Source organism: Adiantum capillus-veneris, chromosome 14 (genome assembly GCF_014529385.1).
Source record: "Adiantum capillus-veneris isolate H3 chromosome 14, ASM1452938v2, whole genome shotgun sequence".
NCBI lineage: Eukaryota > Viridiplantae > Streptophyta > Polypodiopsida > Polypodiales > Pteridaceae > Adiantum > Adiantum capillus-veneris.
In genome coordinates this window covers 69,132,652-69,153,256 of record NC_140944.1, presented here as the reverse complement: position 1 = coordinate 69,153,256, position 20,605 = coordinate 69,132,652, and the positions used below count along the sequence as shown (strand labels likewise).

The 20,605-nt window shown below is 42.4% G+C and overlaps 1 protein-coding gene and 2 pseudogenes across 1 annotated transcript; 2 read left to right on the top strand and 1 right to left on the bottom strand.

The window, feature by feature from the left end:
• Positions 1 to 7,250: 7,250 nt before the first annotated feature.
• LOC147442575 (uncharacterized) lies at positions 7,251 to 8,526 on the top strand (annotated as a pseudogene).
• Positions 8,527 to 9,192: 666 nt separating this feature from the next.
• Positions 9,193 to 10,081, bottom strand: LOC147442574 (uncharacterized; annotated as a pseudogene).
• An 8,029-nt stretch (positions 10,082 to 18,110) lies between these two features.
• LOC147442573 (auxin-responsive protein IAA3-like) lies at positions 18,111 to 18,581 on the top strand. Its single transcript, XM_086529388.1, has one exon. The coding sequence runs from the start codon at positions 18,111 to 18,113 to the stop codon at positions 18,579 to 18,581; it is 471 nt and encodes a 156-aa protein (XP_086385514.1).
• The last annotated feature ends 2,024 nt before the right edge of the window (positions 18,582 to 20,605 follow it).

Genomic DNA, 20,605 nt, shown 5'->3' with positions numbered 1-20,605 from the left:
AATTACTAGGAGGACGTTGAAGGTGAGCAGGAAGGAGCACCAATGTTGCCCGTGGAGAATCCTACTCCTCGACATGTGAAAGCTTTTAAAGATTGGAACTAAGCAACAAGAAATGTGATATTTTGGTTATGTATCAGCAAGGAGGATACCATGATTGGGCGTGTACAAGATGTGACCAGCAATAAGTCAAGGAAGCTGTAGTTGAAGACAAAAATCAACATTGTGCAAAAAAAAGCGCATGTCAGTGAATGACTGCGTGTTTAAGAATAAGAACATATGTTAATCTCTTGTATGTAATGGTGTAACGGTTGATGAATATGATAAGGTGGAAACATGCTTGCATGATATGGGACTAGTGTACAAGTAGTCTACAACCTTTATTCATACTCTAGTTCTTCTGGTTTTTAGGCCAAAGTTTGAGAATTTACTGCTAAAACTTGCAAAATATTTCTAGTTTTTCTCAAAGCAATCTTGGAATCTACTATTTCCCAATTTTAGCTGGTCAAAAATATACTAACCCCTGGTTTTTTGCAAACATTGGAAATATACAAAGACACAATAAAAGCTCTTTGGTATTTAGGCAAAGAAGTGTCAATATTTACACTAAAACTTGCAAAATTTTCCCAGTTTTCTTCGAGGCAAGCTTGCAAACTAACCCGGATTTTATAAATTTATCCAATCACAAATACACAAAACCCCTGTTTTTTGTGAACATGGCCCTCAAATAGCCCAAGAATGGAAAGGCATGATGAAAGTAGAGAGTTGGAAGCTCAATACATCCACTGTCACTCTCTCACCACCCCAAAGACAATATGTGACGTCAAAAGGAGGGGTGCACCTATCAAAAATTTGTTACATCCTCATGTGGCGCACCGTAGAGAGAGAGAGAGAGAGAGAGAGAGAGAGAGAGAGTTTCACCAACAACCTGGCAGCCAACCAAAAGCAATTACATATTGTTTCAAGAAAAAGGGAGTCAATTCTTTGATAAGTAATGCTTCATCTACTTATACTATTCTTCTTAATTGAATTAATTTAATAAATAAAAGCACAAATAAAACTCTTCAATTTTTAGGTTTAAATTTGAAGAATTGTCGGTATTTACACTAAGACTTGCAAAAGTTTATCGATTTTCTTCAAGGCAAGCTTAGAACGTAGCCTAGGTTTTATTTTAGATGGTTAAAAATACACTAAACCCTTTTGTTTTGAAAACACAGATCTCCAATATACCCAAAATGGAAGGGCATGAGAGGCACTAAAAACATGGATGCTTAGTACATCCACGATCACTCTCTCGCCACCTCAAGCACAAGCTCTTCACAAAGAGGAGAGTGCACCTATCAAAAACTATAACACCCTTGCATGGGACACTGGCATATGAGAGAGAGAGAGAGAGAGAGAGAGAGAGAGAGAGAGAGAGAGAGAGAGAGAGAGAGAGTTTTTCTAACAAGCTTGCAGTCCTCCAGCAATTAGATATTGTTTCAAAAAAAAGGGAGCCAATTCAAGGATAAGTAATGCTTTATCTACTTATACTATTTTACCTGATTGAAGAAATTTAATAAATAAGGACACAAATAAACTATTCCATTTTTGGGTTGAAATATGAAGAAATGTCAGTATATACACTAAAACTATAAAAAATTATTGGTTTTTTTTAAGGCAAGCTTAGAATGTAGCCGGGATTTACAATTTGAGCCGATTAAAAATACACTAAACTTTTTTATTTTGTTGCAACCACAAGATTCCAATAGACCCAACATGAAAGGGCATCAGAGAGACACTAAAAAGTCAGACACTCAGTAGATCCATGGTCACTCTCTCACCACCTCGAGCACAAGCTATGCACAAAGAGGAGAGGTGCACCTATCAAAAATTCGTTACAACCTTGCATGGGACACCCACATGAGAGAGAGAGAGAGAGAGAGAGAGAGAGAGATGTAAGGGTTAGAACAACTTGTGGCAACCATGTGGGAAAGCCCTCTAGACACCTAGGAAGGATAAAACATGACTTGGACCAATAGCAAGAGGGTGCAACCTCTCTAGCCAATGATTGTAAACACCAAGCCTATATTAGAGGCTATTTTCTAATAAGGCATTGCACTTTGAGTCCTATCATTGTGTCTATACTCTCTCTCTCTCTCTCTCTCTCTCTCTCTCTCTCTCTCTCTCCGCTCTTGCTTTTGGCATAAGCTTACCCTGATTGTCATCTCTCTAACCCTAACCCTCACACCATGGTTAAGCTAACGCTTCACCCTCCATGGACTTCTGCTAAGCATTGGCAATTAGGGAGTACGCTTCCGCATTGACTAACCCCATCAAGTGGTATCAGAGCATACGGTTCCCACCTAGGCCTTATTAGATCTCGTAATTGCACAATTATCACTCTCTTTTCTATTGAGCACTAGTAGTAATAAGCTACCTAATTGCGTTCTGACTCTCATATAGGTTGGACACGTTCATTTGCGAGCCACTACCTTCATCTATGAAAAGAACACATAATTAGTAGCAATTAGTGTATGTTTTCGTCGAAGTTTTCATTTATTGATTGAATTTTGTACGATTCTGCTTTCTATTCGAGCCTCAAATCGCTACATCAATTGTGTGTGGGAGAAGCACTCATTGAGAGCTTTTTGTTGAGCATCTCCTTGTTCAAATCAAACTCCATTAGTGCAATCAATCACTTGGTCAATTTTGCATGGTTAGTATATATTTAGCTTGTGTAATGTCTGCACAACAATAGTTCAAAAGAAATTGTGTATGTGTGTGTGTGTGTGTGTGTGTGTGTGTGTGTGTTGCTTTTAAAGCATTGAATGATTGCTCAACAACCTTTTTTTGTCACACCACCTTTGGAATATCCCTATAAATAGGATGCAATAAGGTCAAAAAAGGTCAGATAGAGCCAAGGCGCCCACACAAGGATTTCAAGCTATCATCAAGGTGCTTTGCAACTTGATTCGGGTCCATTTTCATGATCCTAATGCTCATCGATATTCAGCAACAAAGTTGTCAATAGCCTAGCCCTACGACTCTGTTAGCGAGCTCACCATCAAAGCCCCATTTAGTGCTACCAAACTTCCCGCAACCACCCTTTGTGCTCGCCACTGAAAATCAGAGCTTCGATTTCAGTTTTTGTTGTGCAACCTGCTTCACTGTGGAGCATTTACTTCCACCATCACCGCCTTCGAGGCTTGAGATACTTTCTACATGCCATTAGTCATCCTTTATCCAAACCTTAAACTACTTCAAACCCAACAGGCTGTAGGCAATCTCCTACTCAAACCATTGCCCCATCATTGGTATCCACCTGTAGGAGACCTCGCAACCCTCCTAGACACTAAAACCCTCACCTTCCTGCTGGCTACTCTCTACCCGTGCGTAGCACTACAACAAACATGAGCTGCAATCTACCCTCGGCATCGTTCTCCAGGCCCCTCCGCATCACTTGTGTTGCCTCACCTTACTGGCGAGTGCAATAGGTGTCACCATTGACTGCCTAGCCACAGCCAAAGGCAATATCCCACGGTCGATTATCTGGACGTCGAACTGAATTCAAATCAACTTCATAAACTCACTTTGGGCCCGCCAACTTATCCCAATCTACCCAACCAAGGGATTCCTGTAGGCCTGCTCTCGGTCCCTTGCAAAAGATTTTCCACAAATCCTTTAACCACCTGTAAATCCCACGAGTTTTTTTTTCTTAAAGTCTTTTGAACACCAAAACTCTTTGTTTAAGTACTAATAAACACTATCCTTGATATGTATGCAATGCACAAAAGTAAAATGTGTACGGGACTAGACACTACCATTTTATATGGTAAGACCTTCCCAACAAGCACTCTCATGCGCACACACACAACGTACACAATTCTTGCAATATATGTGTACTTTACGACACATGCCATGGGGGCTGCATCCTCAACACAACAGACCAACATCACCAATGAAAATTTAGCACATGAAGATGACGACAACGACAACAACATCAAAATAAAGACAATTTTGAAGAGGAACCATAAAATGATTTCTTCACATAAAATAAATGACTAAATTTCTTGTACTACCTAGTACTACTAGTGAACCTACTAAGTCTCACTTGTGAACCATAGCAATGAATCCATTAGAGAACCACTATGATGTATCATGGGGCATTGAACCATGGTGATGAATCAAATTGAACTGCCTTGATTGTTACGGCATAAGCCACACATTGCCGTCCTGCGAATGTTTGGACATTGCAGACTAGGAGTTCATGCGGCTTTGGGATAGTTCTTCATGGGATATCATGGGATAGGACGGGATTTTGCACCGTTCTCGATCTGCACTGGAGCAGCGGGTGTTTTTTTTTGGGGGGGGGGGGGGGGGACATACCAGTCTTTGTGGATATCTCTCATGCAATCAATATATCATTCTCATGTAGTTTTGTGTTATGTTACATATCAATGAAGAAGAGGTGTTTTGTTCCTGTGTATTGTCTGCTACTCTCTTCATATACCTTGTTATTCATATAATGTAAGGGAAGTGTGAGGGTATCCATTCCCGTAGTGCTTATTGCTCCATTGTGGAGCATTAGGCATTACATCTGACGACCACGTGCGCGATGGGCGACCTGCTATCAACATGCATGCACACTAGCTCGTAGGGTCCTCCTGACCCTATTGTTGCAATTGTGGAAAGACCGCGGAGGAGAGGTGGTTTGGATGAATTCATTTTTTGTACACCTCAGGCTGAGGAACATGTCTCCGTCACCAAGCCCGATGCGTGGTCGGTGTATTTGGCGTGCACGGCGTACTCCGCGTAGTCAGTCATGTCCTCCTGCCGTGCGCTCTCCCTCACCCACTCATGTTGCTCCACCATTGACTCCGGTAAGCAACCCTAGGGTTTCATTGCCATCATCCCCACCTCCTATTGTTCGGCAGCTCTTTCCAGGAGGGGGTACAGTTGGGCAAGGGACTATGGTGCATCCAGTGGCAGGTGGTCAAATTAAGTATAGTCACTTTTGAGGTCTTTCAAAGGAAGAACCTGATGCACATTTGTGACAATTTAATAAAGTGTATGGATTGAATCATCTTGGCGTTGTGGTTTCTCTCCATCAACAATTGGTGTTTAAATCCACACTTTCAGGAAAAGCTACAAAATGGCTGTCAGAGTATCCTGACGATCACTTTCAAGCGTATGTCGAAGGGTCCAAAGAGTTCTTGTGTTGATTCAGAATGGAAAAGACGGTCCCTCAACATTTGGAAAAGCTTTGGACGTTACGTCAAAAGTCGTTGCCAGTGGAGGATTATGCTGCAAAGTTTTGGATGCTTTTGCAGTGGGTACCTCAGGCACAACGGCCAACAACCAAGGTGTTGAATGATTATTTTCTGTGAGGACTCAATAAGGATATCAGAACTGCTATGGCAATAGTGGATAAGGTAACCACTCCACTGGATAATGTTATTGCAAGGGCTATTGTAGCAGGAGAGGCTTTAGAGGATACGGAATCACAAGGAAATCAAAGAAAAAGGATCGCAAAAAATATCATCGTAAATCTCAGGGAAGTGGCAGTGATAGTTCAGAGTCGGAGAGTGCATACTCAGAATCCTCATATTCAGGTAGCACTAGTTCGGTGAAAGAATCGGAGGAAGCACCTCGAAAAAAATCCCAGCATCAAGGGAAAGGTGTTCCATCCAGATTGGCGAAATCTTCGGCGGTGGTTAAAAGTCTGAAGGAGCTGTGGTGTACTCAGTGCCAGAATCCGAGACATGCCGCTCCAGAGTGTGCAATGAATCAAAAATGGTGTGCAATTTGCATAGCCAACACCCATAATACAGTGGAATGTTATTACAATGGTCGTGGCCGTAGGAGTTGGGATTCTTCTACATGGTAGTCACAACAGTCAAGACATGGACAAGAGCATGTGGTGGCGTTGGCCCACGCTCATGCATCAAAGGCGCCTTTTCAAGGACCAGCCGTTAGACGGGGTCAAGGAGGGGGTCGCAGTCGCGGAAGAGGTGGTCAAGATCTTAATCGACCCAGGACCTGCCTTTTCTGTTTCGGAGATGGGCATTGGCGGTCAGAGTGTTCAGAAGCTATGGAATATGATTGGAAGAAACAGGAACGTGCTGCTAGAAAGTAGCCGAGTGTGGCTATGGTTCAGATTGAGGGGATGGACGAATCTGACCCAGTGGTTTCCTTGATTACTTGTTTTGGCGAAAATGTGGTACCAGCACCCGATGTTAAGCTCCCGGATTAGGCAACTCAAGAGGATGTACAAAGACTGTAACTTGGATGCCACATTAAGTACCACCATTGCAATCAATAGGACCATCGGCTCCCTCTTTGGAAAAGAAAGAGGGGAAAGTCCAAAACAAGGAAAATACCATGGAAGAAGATAATTGAGATTTTGTTTGGAAAGAGGTTCTAGAATCACCATTACAAGTACGATTGGGATCGTTATTGAAACTGGTTCCAAATTTTCATAATGCTTTGCTAAGGCATAAGTTCAAAGCAATGAATGAGATGGAAGTTGATATTGCGGTAGCTGAGGGTGAGCGGGCTGATTCGGTCCCCTTGCAGGCAACTAGGATTACGGATACACGCATTTCGAAGTTTTTAGTAAGATGTCATGGCACATATATCGACAGTCTTATCAGATGGAGGTGCGGGAGTGAATATTATTACTCAAGCGGCTTGTGAGCGCTTTGGTCTTAGTGATTGGGAACCTACACCCTTTGTAGTTTGCATGGCCGATTAGAGAAGAGTACAGCCAGTAGGATTACTCCGAGGTATTGTATTGGATGTGGCTGGTTTGTCTTTTGATGTTTTGTTAGTAGTGTTAAATATTGAGGATCATAGTCAAGATTATCATATTATTTTGGGGAGACCATGGTTACGTCAAGCCAAGGTAAAGCATAATTGGGAGGCAAATAAATTTCAGGTGATGTTGGGAACATGTACACAACCATTTCAAGCAACCGGATTTTCTCCAGGATTCTTGCCATAGTTTTTTGAGACAGTTTGTGATCGAGTTGGACTCTCACATTGACAGGTTTTCTTGACAGATTTGGATAGTTTGGTCCATTGGTTTCCACTCTCGCAGGAGTGAGGTTTGGTTGGTATGCTCTAGTGGTTACAGGTGACTTTGATTTTGCTGCACGTTCTCACTCGATGAGTTTTCCGAGCATGAGACCATAGCATGCGGGTTATGAGTATGCATTGTTGAGCCATTGGATGCATAGGGTTGATGCGTGATTTGTTTATGCATTGACAATATGATGTGTGAAAGTGTTGAGCCGACACATGGGAGACGTAGATCTCGTTCTTCCAGGTATATGCGATGTTGGCATTGTGGTCACACAGGGCACATTAGACGCTACTGTTTTAGACGCATGAGACAGCAGCGGAGATAGATGCGTGATGCACAGACAGGTTTGTCAGATGCTAGAGAGATGGCTTCTTATGCCAGTGACGGTGATGTCACATTTACCTCTAGCTTACACCCAGGATATCTATCGTCCATAGGTGGCACCAGCTCCCGATGGTTGCTCGACAAGTTAGCATCATTCCATGTCACACCTTGTCATGACTGGTTTAGCAATTTTGCTAGTGGGAGTCTTGGACGTGTGCACTTGGTTGATGGTTCAATACATGACATAGAGGGTGCTGGAGATGTATGCTTATTACTTCCCAGTGGTGCATTTTATACTTTGTCACATGTGCGCTATGTTCCCGGGATTGCACAGAGTTTGATCTCGGTGATATGCTTACGACAGCAGGGCTGTGCTTAAAGAGCAGTCTTTCCAGATGCAGTTGGGTAGACTTGTGATAGCTCGTGGAGCTAGGTCTTATGTTGTGTCTCCACTACAGGTATCTGATGTACGAGACGGCATAGTCTCAATTACTACACTCACATGTGATGATCGAGAGACGAGGCGAGTCTCCTTCGCTAGTGAGCTCCAGTATGCTTCAGAGACAGAGCATTTAGTTGTGCAAGACATGTCAGTAGACTTTGTAGCAGTAGAGGTGGAGCAGGTTTGCTCCAGTGAGACACAGCAGGCGTCATCCGATTTTGTGCAGACAGAGGTAGAGCGGGTCTGCTCCCTAGAGGCACATGCCGAGATGACGGATATGGAGTTCTTTGATATGCTTATGCTAGATGTTGATGATGAGTTGCCAGGACACATGGTACCACCTATGGACAATAAGGACATGCATGTTCGAGTGTCAGACGTGACACACCCATACATGATGAGTGTTCCTGATGGTGCCGTTTATGCATATAGCACTGATGAGGCTAACAGAGCCAGCATTGCGCAGATCTCATCAGCGTTTGGGCGTCTCATGTTCGACTTGTTAGTGTTGAGGCCCGACTTAGTAGCTGCGGTGGGAGCATTTGCAGCGGGGATTTCTCGTTCGATTATGACTGATGCTAGCATGACGCTTCGTGGAGCTATGCAGACTTTACAGCTATGTCTACGGGATTTGCATGCAGGCTCTAGCGTGGATTTACACGCTTTCCTAGAGCCGATGCCACTGCATGTAGATTGAGTGAGTGAGCCAGTGGGCGTAGGCTGAGAAAGTCTCTCCCCTACCATCTTGTATATACTAGTAGATAGCTAGTACGATCCCCTTATCGGCACAGTCGCCTTTAAGTGGGAGATTGTTGGGGTAAAGGCGATGTGCCTCACCCCGGTCTGGGCGCCCAATGCCCCCGCCACCCACTAACCACTGACCACTGACCCTTATTCTTTATTCATATATAGAATAAGGGGTGTAGAGTATTTACTCTCTTCACTCCACTAACCCACACAGTGGCTGCTTGTGCATCTCCCCCTTCCCCATTTCTCTTCTTCCCTTCTCTTGCATGCTACCGTGCATGCGCACTTCCGTACGCACGCATTTGCGCACTCATCAATGTGTGTGTGTGTGTGTGTGTGTGTGTGTGTGTGTGTGTGTGTGTGTGTGTGTGTGTGTGTGTGTGTGATCCAATGGCCATGCTTTTCTTGGCCGCAGCAATGTGCCAGTCACACACTAGTCATGGTTTTATTTCATGTGGATGGGAATGGAGGGAGCTTTTGGAGGATTTTTGCTCAATTTAGCAATTTTAAAAAAAAAAGTTCGCTTGATTTTGGAGCAAGCTTTTTTTCATTATCCCCCCCCCCCCCCCCCCCCCCCCTCTCTCTCTACATATATATATATATATATATATATATATTATATTATATGTAGAGAGAGAGAGAGAGAGATGGAAGAGACTGATCTGGCCTCTTCTGATAAACCTTGTTTTTTGTTACCCAAAATCAAGCATAACGACTCCTCGTTTATGTTGCTAAGTTCTTCTGATGCAGATGTGCACATTTATTCCTCTTTTTTGTGCCCATTAATCATAGTTTTCTTGGTTAGAAGCCACTCAGTCTGTTTTATGTTGAGCCTTACCTGCATAAAACACCATCTTTCTTGTCTTTGCAAGGGACTGAAATTGATTCCATTTTCCACATGCTATGGAAACCCAGAAGCAAGCTCCTCAAGATGCCCACACAGCCTTTCCATTGAACGGGTCACAACAGCCATTCAACAGGAAGACCCCATCCTAATCAAAGGTTGGAGAAGTGCATAATAAGGTCCCTACATTTCTAGGATCCTTAATTCCACCGAGGACAAGCAATCTTTGAGGGCAAGGACACAAAGAGGATAACGATGAAGAGTTGTTGAGTGACCTCTCTAGGCAACAAAAGGAGGATGACAAGCAAGTGACTCCGACAGCATTGCACCCTTGTGTGGATTTCACCCCCGACAGCTTGTGCATGACTCCTGGGGTAACCTCTACCACTCGTTGGGCAAATTGTGCAAGAGAGGCCCCGACATTTGAGCCCTCCAAAAAATGAATAGATACTCTATAAAGGCTCTCTTCCCAGCTTTGATGGCACAATATCACTTAGCTGCCTCAGAGGCACATTGCCACCATCACTAATTAGGAGCCAAAGGCGTAGCGGTAGGCGGAGTTCTACCTCAGTTTCACCACATGCTTCACAAAGGGATTGGCAATACTCAACAAGTGCCGCACATGTGCTGCCAACTTGCTCAGCGCTATGGAGGGCACCATCCTCTCCACTAAGGCCTCATTGGGAGTGTTGAGTGTTGCACATGCGCTTCCAACCTAAGTTGCATTTATACGCCCTTATATTAAAAATTGTACGTATATTACCTAGTTATACGCTGTATATCCGTATTATACGCGTTTATCTGAATAAAATGTACTTCGATCCAAATATATTTCGATCGAATAATAGTTTGATCGAAATATTTTTGGACTTATAAACAAAAGGTGTCGTGGCAGTTAGAACGAATTGTCGCGATAGTGATTGTTAGAGAGAGGTATAGACAGTTGTTAGAGAGAGAGAGAGTAGTAGAGAGAGAGCAGGTACACAGCGAGCAGAGCAACCCGCATCGAGACAGACGAAGCAGGTAATTTTTTTTGTATTGTTTTCTATTTATTTATTTTTGCAATTTTTTTGCTAACACTGTTGTTGTGGAGCTTTGCTCACACCTCATCGTTAGTCTGCAAGTTTAGACACCCGTCCTTGACTATGTTGATCCTTGTGACACACTGCAAGGGGGGTTAGAATTTAGACGCTTGGTCCTTGACTGTTGTTGACCTCCATGTCGCACTGCAGGGAGTAGCTTAGGTTGTTCAATTAGACTTTTCGTCCCTGGTTGTTGCTGACCACCAAGTCGCACCGCAGGGAGGAGTTAGCTAACTTACATCTTTTCTTCCTAGTTGTTATTGACCATTGCGTCACACTATTGGAAGATCAGATTTTAAAAAATAGATTCCTCATCTCTAGTTATTGCTGATCATCGTGTCACACTGCAGGGAGGAGTTTAGAGTTGTTAAATCCATTGTCTTTGGTTGTTGCTGACCATCACGTCGCACTACAAGGAGATTGGATTTAATAGATTCCTCATCTCTGGTTGTTGCTGACCACCGTATCGCACTGCAGGAAGGGGTTTAGGGTTATCAAATCCATCATCTTTGGTTGTTGCTGACCATCGCATCGCACTGTAAGGAGATTTGATTTAATAGATTCCTCGTCTCTGGTTGTTACTGACCATCATGTTGCACTGCAAGGAGGGGTTTATAATTTTTAAATCCATCGTCCTTGGTTGCTGCTGACCATCACATCGCACTACAAGGAAATTGGATTTAATAGATTCCTCGTCTCTAGTTGTTGATGACCACCGTGTCACACTATAGGGAGAGGTTTAGACTTATTAAATCCATCGTTCTTGGTTGTTGCTGATCAGTGCGTCGCAGTACAAGGAGATTGGATTTAATGGATTCTTCATCTCTGGTTGATGTTGACCATCGTGTCGCACTGCAAGGAGGAGATATATATTTTACATCCTTCAATCATGAATGCTTTGACCATCGCATTTCACTTTAGGTTGATTGGATTTAATAGATTCCTCGTCTCTAGTTGTTGTTGACCACCGTGTCGCACTGTAGAGAGAGGTTTGGAAGTATTCATTCTTCATCCCTCGCAGCTATTGAATTCCACTTCGCACTGCAAGGTGATTGTTATTATATGTTTTTTCGTCTTTGATTGTTGTTGACCACTACATCACACTGCAAGGAAAAATTATATATGTTTTAAAGTCTTTCATTATTGTTGTTATTATGGTGCATGAAATGTTTCGATCTTTCATTACTGGAGGTTATTATTGTCCATGAAACGTTTTTGTTTAGAATTATGTACAATCATATATGTCAAATTTTTTATCTATTCTAGATTTACCTTACTTATATTTGTTGCATGTATTTTCAGGCTTGAGTCATGGTAGAGACAAAGTTAACGCGTCAGCATCACAAAATCATTAGTGATGCTCTGATTTTGTCTCTCTATGGAGCTTCAAGATCATTTGCGATGAGCATTTGATCCACTGCAGGAACAGTTCAATGATTTTGCGATTGAACTTGTGGAACAGTGTTGGCTGAATCTGTTTAGTGCATTCCCAGTTTCGTTTGACCCAGCTCTACGCACTACTGGAGTGATGCATAACACGGTAAAGCAATTATTGGGCCAGGTCACTAGAAGTTTTGAAAGTATGGTTCATCCAAAAATCAAAACCAAACCTGGAATCAAAGAGTGAATGTATCTTGTAGCAGAGCTACATTTAGAATTGAAGAGCAAAGATAAGATTGAAGGCTCTTCAAAACGTCATAGGACAGAAGAGGATGTACCTCCTCCATTAGGTACTCAACCCTTAGTTGTATACCTGGATGATACGATATGTCCTCCTGTCCTACACTTACTTGGGGAGCATTCCATCTTTCACTTGCAAGCACCCCAATTAGGCGAGGGATGTTTGCAAATATGAAACAAGTATCAGTGGCTCATCCTCTCTTCAAAGATCCTATCTATGCGGCAAAGATATACAAAGACCAAATACGAAGCAATAGGACATTACAGATCGTGCTAGAGGAGGCAACTGCTACAACTGTTCAGCATTGTGGCATGATATTGCCTCGTGCTCTTGTTTGGTATAGCAAAAGACCTATGCTAATCTTCAAGCTTTGGAATGGAGGTCATCTTCAGCAATGGATTCAGGCATGTCATCATGATGGAAGCACGCCTGCAATCAGAGAGTTCCAACACACGTGTGGAACTGTACAGCAGTTCACAGACAACATTTTGCCAATCTGTAATGCTCTTCTACAGACGATTAAATTCGTGCAAAGTCATGAATTCATTCACAATGATTTACATACTAGAAATATTCTACTTCATTTTGGCAAGCGAGGAGTGTATGCTGGCATTGCGGACTGGGGGCAAAGGACACCATCAAACACATCTGCAACATTTTCCAAGCTGCCAAATCTCACCCCTTAATGTAGAGATCAATTTGAACGAGATTATCCATGGACTGCCCCTGAAATATCAGCACCAATCCTCCTCCATTCACCAAGGCATCTGATATATATAGTCTCTCATATATTCTTAGACGCGATTGCGTGTATTCCAGAGCCCGCTAAGGTTCTCAAGCACGATTTTTTTGCGAAATGTAAATAAACATCTTGCTAGTGGAAAATCCCCCAAACCCTTAGATAGACCTAAGATATGGGATTTAAGCCTTTGTTTGAATGGAGGCCATAATGTTGTCTATCATATTGTAACCGAATCTAGCTTGAGGCCTGTTGATGATTAAACCATTAATCAACTTTTTTGACATTAATGGTGTGCAATGTGTGATGATATTTAGCGTGGTGATATTTAAAGTGTTTCATTAAATTTTTTCAATTACGTCTTTAAAGTTCTTCAAGTTGAGGTTTTAAAGTATTTCAAGTTGGATCGCTCAATTCTCTAAAACAACTCTCTTTTCCAATTGTTAAGACCTATTTCACTAAAGTTTGTTATTTTGCATTTCAGTTATGGAAGATATTGTTGCCGACCAGAATGCACAGCAGCCAAATGATCCTTTGCTTAATCATGCATTGGCTCATCAAATTTACAATGAGGAAGAGATTCGGGTGGCTCAAGGAGATCTCAACGCTTTGGTTGCAACCCAACAAGACGAATCACAACTTCAAGGGGAGCCACTGAATTACAGACAATGCAGACAGCTATGCCCGAATCACTTCGTACGAACACATTATTTTGAGTCAGTGGAAATGCTAAACCTTCCGCTCCCTTGAAGGTTTTAGATTTGAAACACACTGTCCTCGCAAGAAATATCCTTGCAAGATTTATCCAAGTGTACAGATTTCCACCAAACAATAATCAAGTGGCAATTTACTTTGTACAACAATGCTATTGCTACTATGTATTGTGGCTTAAAGTTGAGTGGAACGATCATCTCACTACATGAGGTGTTGGCAAAGGACGCCCGGTCGAGAAGATTCATGCATGGGAAGCTAATCAAGAAGACCCTCCTTGCTAGAGAGGATATACATACTTGCCCGAAGAAACCATGGTAATTGAGCAGCTTGCAACCCAAGACATGGATTTGGCAAGTCAAGAAGAGACCCCAGCCATGTTGCATGCTCGTATAGTAGATCTACAAAGAAAGTTTGCATGGTACGAGGCAAAGTATGGGCATGTTAATGAAGAAGAGATGGGCAACATGGGTGCAAGAGATGGGCAACGCGGGTGCAAGCGATTCATTTGGCCAATCAGAATTTTGTGTATCTGAACTTTTAGGAGATGCATCCCATGATTTAAATTAACTCTCCCTCACAATACTGAGCTCTTTTTGTATCTTAAATCTCAAGATTTGTAACAAAAACCTCTTTTTCGTATGTAAATCTTTATTTATTGCAACAAATGAACATGTTGATTGTTGTTACAATTGTGTAAGTTTTGTTCTCTCTCCCTCTCTTTTTGACAATGATATGGAGTAGATGGAGAGAAAGGGAGACAAAGAAAGAGGAAGAGAGTGAGTGAGAGAGAGAGAGAGAAAGAGATTTTGAAGCTAAACGCTACATAACTTTTGCATTTTCAAATTGGTAGAGAATACAGTACAAACTTTATAGCTCATCCATCCCCTCAGTCACAGGCACCATGTCATCAATTTCTTCAACATCTAAACATTCTGGATCAATATCTTTCGGGTTCCATTCCAATTCATCAATCGGAGTTGAGCTCATTTGCAATTGCTTCGTGTGTTTGAAAGCGCCCGAAGCTTTCTTCTGTGGCACGTGTGGCTAACCTTGCTGGCTTGTGCATAAGTTGCATGTTAGAAAATACATAAACCAAATCTGCAACTCGTTAGGAATCGATTTTGTTTTTAGTATGCAAGAAAGAAAACAAAGACCAATTCTGTCACAGCTACCACTCGAAGTGGCAATAGACAATACTCTCACAGCCACATGTTGAAGTTCCACTTTTTCTCCATCGTACTCTTTCCACCAATTCTTTCACAGCTACCACTCGAAGCGGCAATAGACAATACTCTCACAGCCACATGTTGAAGTTCCACTTTTTCTCCACCGTACTCTTTCCACCAAATTGGTGCGCTCATTGTCTTGATAGCATCTATATGCCAAGGATCCCCAAACATTCTTTCTCTGCTAGTATATGTCGTCTTCCGTGTGTATTCCACATGTCCATCCACATTGCCTAGTAGGTAAGCACACACTTTCTTGAAATCCCTGATCACTTCATTGTTTGAAGGTTGCTCGTGCATCTAGAACTTAGGATCTAAAACAAAACCTACTCCATGCAAAGGAGTATGCAACTGCTCCCATCGTCTTTTGACAAACGACATCATCATGGATTTCACTTTTCTTGCATAAGATGTACAGTCTTTTAACTTGCGAGTGTCTTCATGCATGTACCAGTAAACCCATCCAAAGATAGAGGCTTCCTTGTCCACTAATCGCATTAGATGAGTGAAGGGTTCTGTGACAGTATCATTTTTTTCTACATTCCTCCAAAAAATAGGAGAGTTTACAAGCTGATAGCTATTGGCTGTAGAGCAGGTTCATACTTGGGATATTTATCAAGCCAAATGTCCCATCTTCTATCTGCCACTGTTTCAACAAGGGCCGCTTTAACCTGCTGCAGTGTTGACAGAACGTAACATGCTGTTGCAAAACGTCACACAAAAATCTGTAAACTTTTGGTGGGGGACTTTATTTTGAACAAAGCATAAGAAAATGAATGCTCTCTTATAAACTTCACCAAGTGGTTTGCATCTAGAAGAGTTTTTTTAATAGTAGGAACTTTCCCAAAGTCCTTTAAGAAAAGATTTAAAGTGTGAGCAGCAATGAAACCCATGTTATCTCAGGATACTTTGCTTCAATTGCTTTTCTAGCTACTTTGTAGTTAGATGCATTATCCGTGACAATGGCTGTCACATTTTTAGGTCCTCCTGCCCTTCTGATCGAACGCTCATACACACCAGCAAGATATCCATTGGTTTTCTCTTTCAAGGATGTATCGATTGCCTCAAGAAAGATGGAACCTCTTGGACAAATCAACATCACATTAATCAATGGTTTCTTTTGACAATTTATCCAACCATGTAGAGCAATTGTGCATCCATATTGTGGCACATAATCAAGAGTTGTGCGCTTTAAAATATTCTCTGATGTAGGTTTTACTTTATCTAAGTATTCTGTACGCATCTTATTATAATCAGGTACCACAAAACCCTTCTTCGTTGTGTTCATTAAAGCATCTTTGAAGATAGGATTTCGAATGACATTAAAAGGAATCCACATGCAACAAATGCTTGTGTCCACTTAAGATTGAGTTCAAGCAGCCATTGTTTACCAAATGCCTGATGCAAAGTATGACCATTTGATGCAGATTCTCCTTCAGTCCATGCTTCACTTCGGGTTATGTTAGCAGAGCTTCCGGTAGGATTAGAGCTACAATCCCCAGCAAAGGATGAATGACGCCCTCATTGACCTGAAGTAGGGGTAGAGGGAGGATTTTGATCATTCTCGAGTGTCATCTCGATGTCCCTAGCCATAGATGGAGCCATCATTTTGGGACCTCCCTTTTTTTTGCCTTCAAGAAGTGCTCTCTTTGCCTTGAACACCCACTTGGGAAATTTTCTTCAATACCTCTTGGGGGATTTTTGCAAGCTAAAACGTTTCGAAGAATTTTGAACACATGTTCTTTTATCCTGTGCGCATTTCCGCTAAATTTATGGCCGTAGGTCTTACACTTCAACTTTGATGTCGTCTACGTAGTTCCACTCATATCCTTCCACTTTGATGTCGTCTACGTAGTTCCACTTATATCTTTTCACCACCTTCTTAAGATCTGCAAACTCAAACAAAACTAATTACTAAATACACATCTAAAATCAAACTCTCATACCATTTACATTACTTTATTTATCAATGTTTTCAACCTCTTTAATTAATAGAAACCAAAAATACTCACTTTACACCTGAATCATGATAAATAAATCGCTTAATCTATCTCAATAACTTCCAAGTGTGAGTAAACTCTACACATAGCAAGTTATTTTTAAAAACCTATCTAAATTACCTCCAAGTGTGAGTGTAACTCTATACATGGCAAGCAATCAAAATTCACTACTTCTATAAATCTCTTCTAGGTGTGAGAATACCTCTACACAAAGAGAGAGATTATTATTTAATCTACCTAGATTGTCTGTAGTGTGAGTACTACTCTACATGTGACAGACAATCATTAGATAAATCTAACCTAAGTTACTTCCAAGTGTGAACATGATTCAACACACAACAAGTAACTCCTCACTATAAATATGTAACTTAAGTTACTTCTAAGTGTGAACATAGTTCAACACAAAGCAAAAAACAGCTAACTTTACTTTTATTGAATCACTTCCAAGTGTGAGTTTCCTCTACACAATGCAAGCAATCATTAACTACCTTATTTAATTTACCTCTCAGTGTAAGATATACTTCACACAGAGCAGATAAAGAAAATCAACTCCAAATCATAAAAACACATTTTGTTTAAAGCTCTAAATTTCTATTAAAAAAATCAATAACATTAAAACTGATTTTTTTATATTTTTCTTGTTGTTGAGGCTCATGTATAGATGAGAAAAGGAGAAGAGAGCTCAGTGGAATGAGCAACACAAGCCGTTTTTACAGTATATAAAGAAGCTTATTTCGATCATAATATTATTTTGATCGAATGATATTTCGATCGAACTAATATATAGATCAAAATATTATTCGATCAAAATGCTAATAAATTATACAATACGGTGGTTTTATTGGTATGGCACTGTATAATATGATCGAATAAAAATAGGTATCATATAATACGTCCGTTTAAAGCGTATTATACATACACCGTATAACATACAATGCAACTTAGCTTCCAACTCGCTAAGCGCCAGAGAGGGCGTCATCCTCTTCAGCAAGCGGCCTCATTGGGCGCGAGCGCCCACGAGAGAGAGAGAGAGAGAGAGAGAGAGAGAGAGAGAGAGAGAGAGAGAGAGAGAGAGAGAGAGAGAGAGAGAGAGAGAGAGAGAGAGAGAGAGAGCTTTGAAGGATCGGCTCGTATTGACCCGTATCTGGCCAAAGCTATTAAGGAGTTTTCAATTGCTACAATGTGGGGGGGGGGGGGGGGGAGATAATGAATCGTTTTGCAACTCCAAGCTTGACCTTAAATTTTGCAATGACCCTTGCCCCTGTTCGATCCTATCGAAAGAGCACCCTTGCGAAAGGTGATAGTAGTCAGTCAACAATTTATGTGAAGGTCAATATGTATGGGATTCTGATCGGTTGCAAAGTGGATCTCAGTACCTGCAAATCTTATGATGGCCTATTATTGGCTTTAGAAGACATGTTTTGCAACTCTAATGGTGGTTATGGAGCTCAGTTCTTGAAAGGTTTAGAGTTTGTAGTGACCTATGAAGACAAAGAAGGGGACTCGATGCTTGTTGGAGATGTGCCATGGAGTATGTTTATTAATATTGGGAGACTCCTCCATATTACAAGAGGTCTAGACATGGCTGGCCTTACGGTTCAAGGACGTCCCCCGCCTGTCATGCGTAAGGAGATTAATGAAGAGTCCACTTGTTACCCTGCCCGTCATACTCGCTGGCTTCTGCATGTTTGTGGTGGCAAAGGGTGGATAATGGAGTAGTTAACATGAATTGAAAATGGCAAAGAGGAGGGAGGGAGGTACAAAGAGAGATAAATAGATAGATAGATATATTTAATTATCGTCCACGGAGGTCAGATATGACCCATGGGACCAAAACAAAAGCATTACATATGTTCTTTCGGTGTGGAAGCGTTAGATACATATCAGTTAGGGACTGAGGGTCAAGCAGGGGTAAAGGAAAAAGGGGGAAAAGGAAAGGATAAGAACGAAACAAAACAAAACCTAATGGGGGTCATGTGGAGGGGGAGCTGGCTTGGGAGTTCGAAACTCCTGAATGATGGCTTTACCACCACGATAGACTTCCCATTGACCTTATTTACGAGCTTCATGCATCTTTTTGAGCTCACTTGCTTTACGCTGGAGTTGATTTGTAGTCAATTCCTCGGCGATCCAAAACTTTTTCCCCTTGAGATGATAGGATTGACGTAGCAACCTCATCCGTTCTTCTTTGTTCTTGAAAATGAGGATGCATTGGCCATGGGGCACACGCCTATGTGTGTCGTTGATCCAAGAGATAGTGTCAGGCTCGATGTTGACTGGTTGAAGAAAGTCATTGAGTTTGATGATGGATTCTTCGAGGGTATCCTCCTCAGTGCACCATGGCGAGGGGAGTCCTCCAATCCTAATCTTTAGGGCAAGAGATTCTTGTATCCGGCATTCTTGCAAGGCAGCTTGTATTTCGTAGTCAATCTTTTTATGCGCTGCCTCATTGGCTTCTTTCTGGGCTGTCTTGACAGTCTCAGTGAGAGAAGCTTCAACTTCAAGTTTCTTTGCGAGCAAAGTTTCACTCTCCTTAGCGTTTGTGTCCTCGAGCTTAATCAAGCATTTTTTCAGTTCAGCATTCTCCAAAGAGAGTTCTTGGAACCGAACCTCTAAAGCTGTGATCCTTGCGTCTTGGCGAGCGGCGGGATCCTTCCTGGGCGCAGCTGCCACAGCAATAAAACTCTTGCATGTGCCAAAAATTGGTGTGTTGAAAGAAGCCATGGCTATGCGGAAAGCTTTGGGTCTGCTTTGGGAGAAAAATCTATTGTGGGAGCCCACTCTTGCGGACTTTCAAAAATGACCTTAATGCTCAAGATGAAGAGATGGTTCTGCAGATTGCAGACTGTAGTGCACTTGCCCAAAACAGCAAATGTTGTCGACTACTCTCTTAGGCCGAACAGATTTGTAGGGCCAAACAAATTTGAGGACCTTAGGCTACTTGACTGTCGCAGCTAATGCTCATATCAAATCAAAAGCAACAGATTTGACAGGGCCGCTTCTGCTTCTTGACCTTCGACTTCTTGGCTGTCGCAGCAAATGCTCACGCAAGGGTCGCAGCAAATGCTCATCGGTTCTTGACTTTCACGCAGGCCGATCAGGGCTGACCAGGGCCAAACTTCTTGACTGTCATGACTGTTGCAGGCCGACCAGGGCTGTTGGGCGAGTGACGACGGGTGTACAGAGAGTCTCGCAAACTTCTTGACTGTCGTGACTGTTGCAAGCCGACCAGGGCTGTTGACGAGTGACGACGTGTGTACGATGAACTGGGGCTGTTGGGAGGGGTTTTTCCCTTCCTCTATATTTGAGAGCAGCTCACGAGGCCTATGTTTGTCTGTATTCGGCAGCAGCACGCAGGATGGGAGAAAGAGTTGGGCGCCATGGGCAGATCTTGAGAGAGAGAGAGAGAGAGAGAGAGAAGGGGTTTTGTCCTCCTTTGTCTTCGACAGTAGCTCATGAAGCCTGTGTTCGGCAGCAGCACGTAGGGGACCTTTGTGTGTTTCGCCCTAGTGTTGAGGGCAAAGCTTGAGTCTCGACACCCCCCCACAGGGCTGCTCTCGCCCAGGGGGAGACACGCTTGATGCAAGGAGGGAGGGCTTAGGGTTTGCAGGCTCTGTGTGTGTGTGTGCGTGTGTGGTGTGTGTGTGTGTGTGTGTGTGTGTGTGTGTGTGTGTGTGTGTGTGTGTGTGTGTGTGTGTGTGTGTGTGTGTGTGAGAGAGAGAGAGAGAGAGAGAGAGAGAGAG

What these genes read in the sequence shown, in the direction of transcription:
- LOC147442573 (XM_086529388.1), top strand. Translation starts at nt 18,111, where the DNA reads ATGACCCTTGCCCCTGTTCGATCCTATCGAAAGAGCACCCTTGCGAAA.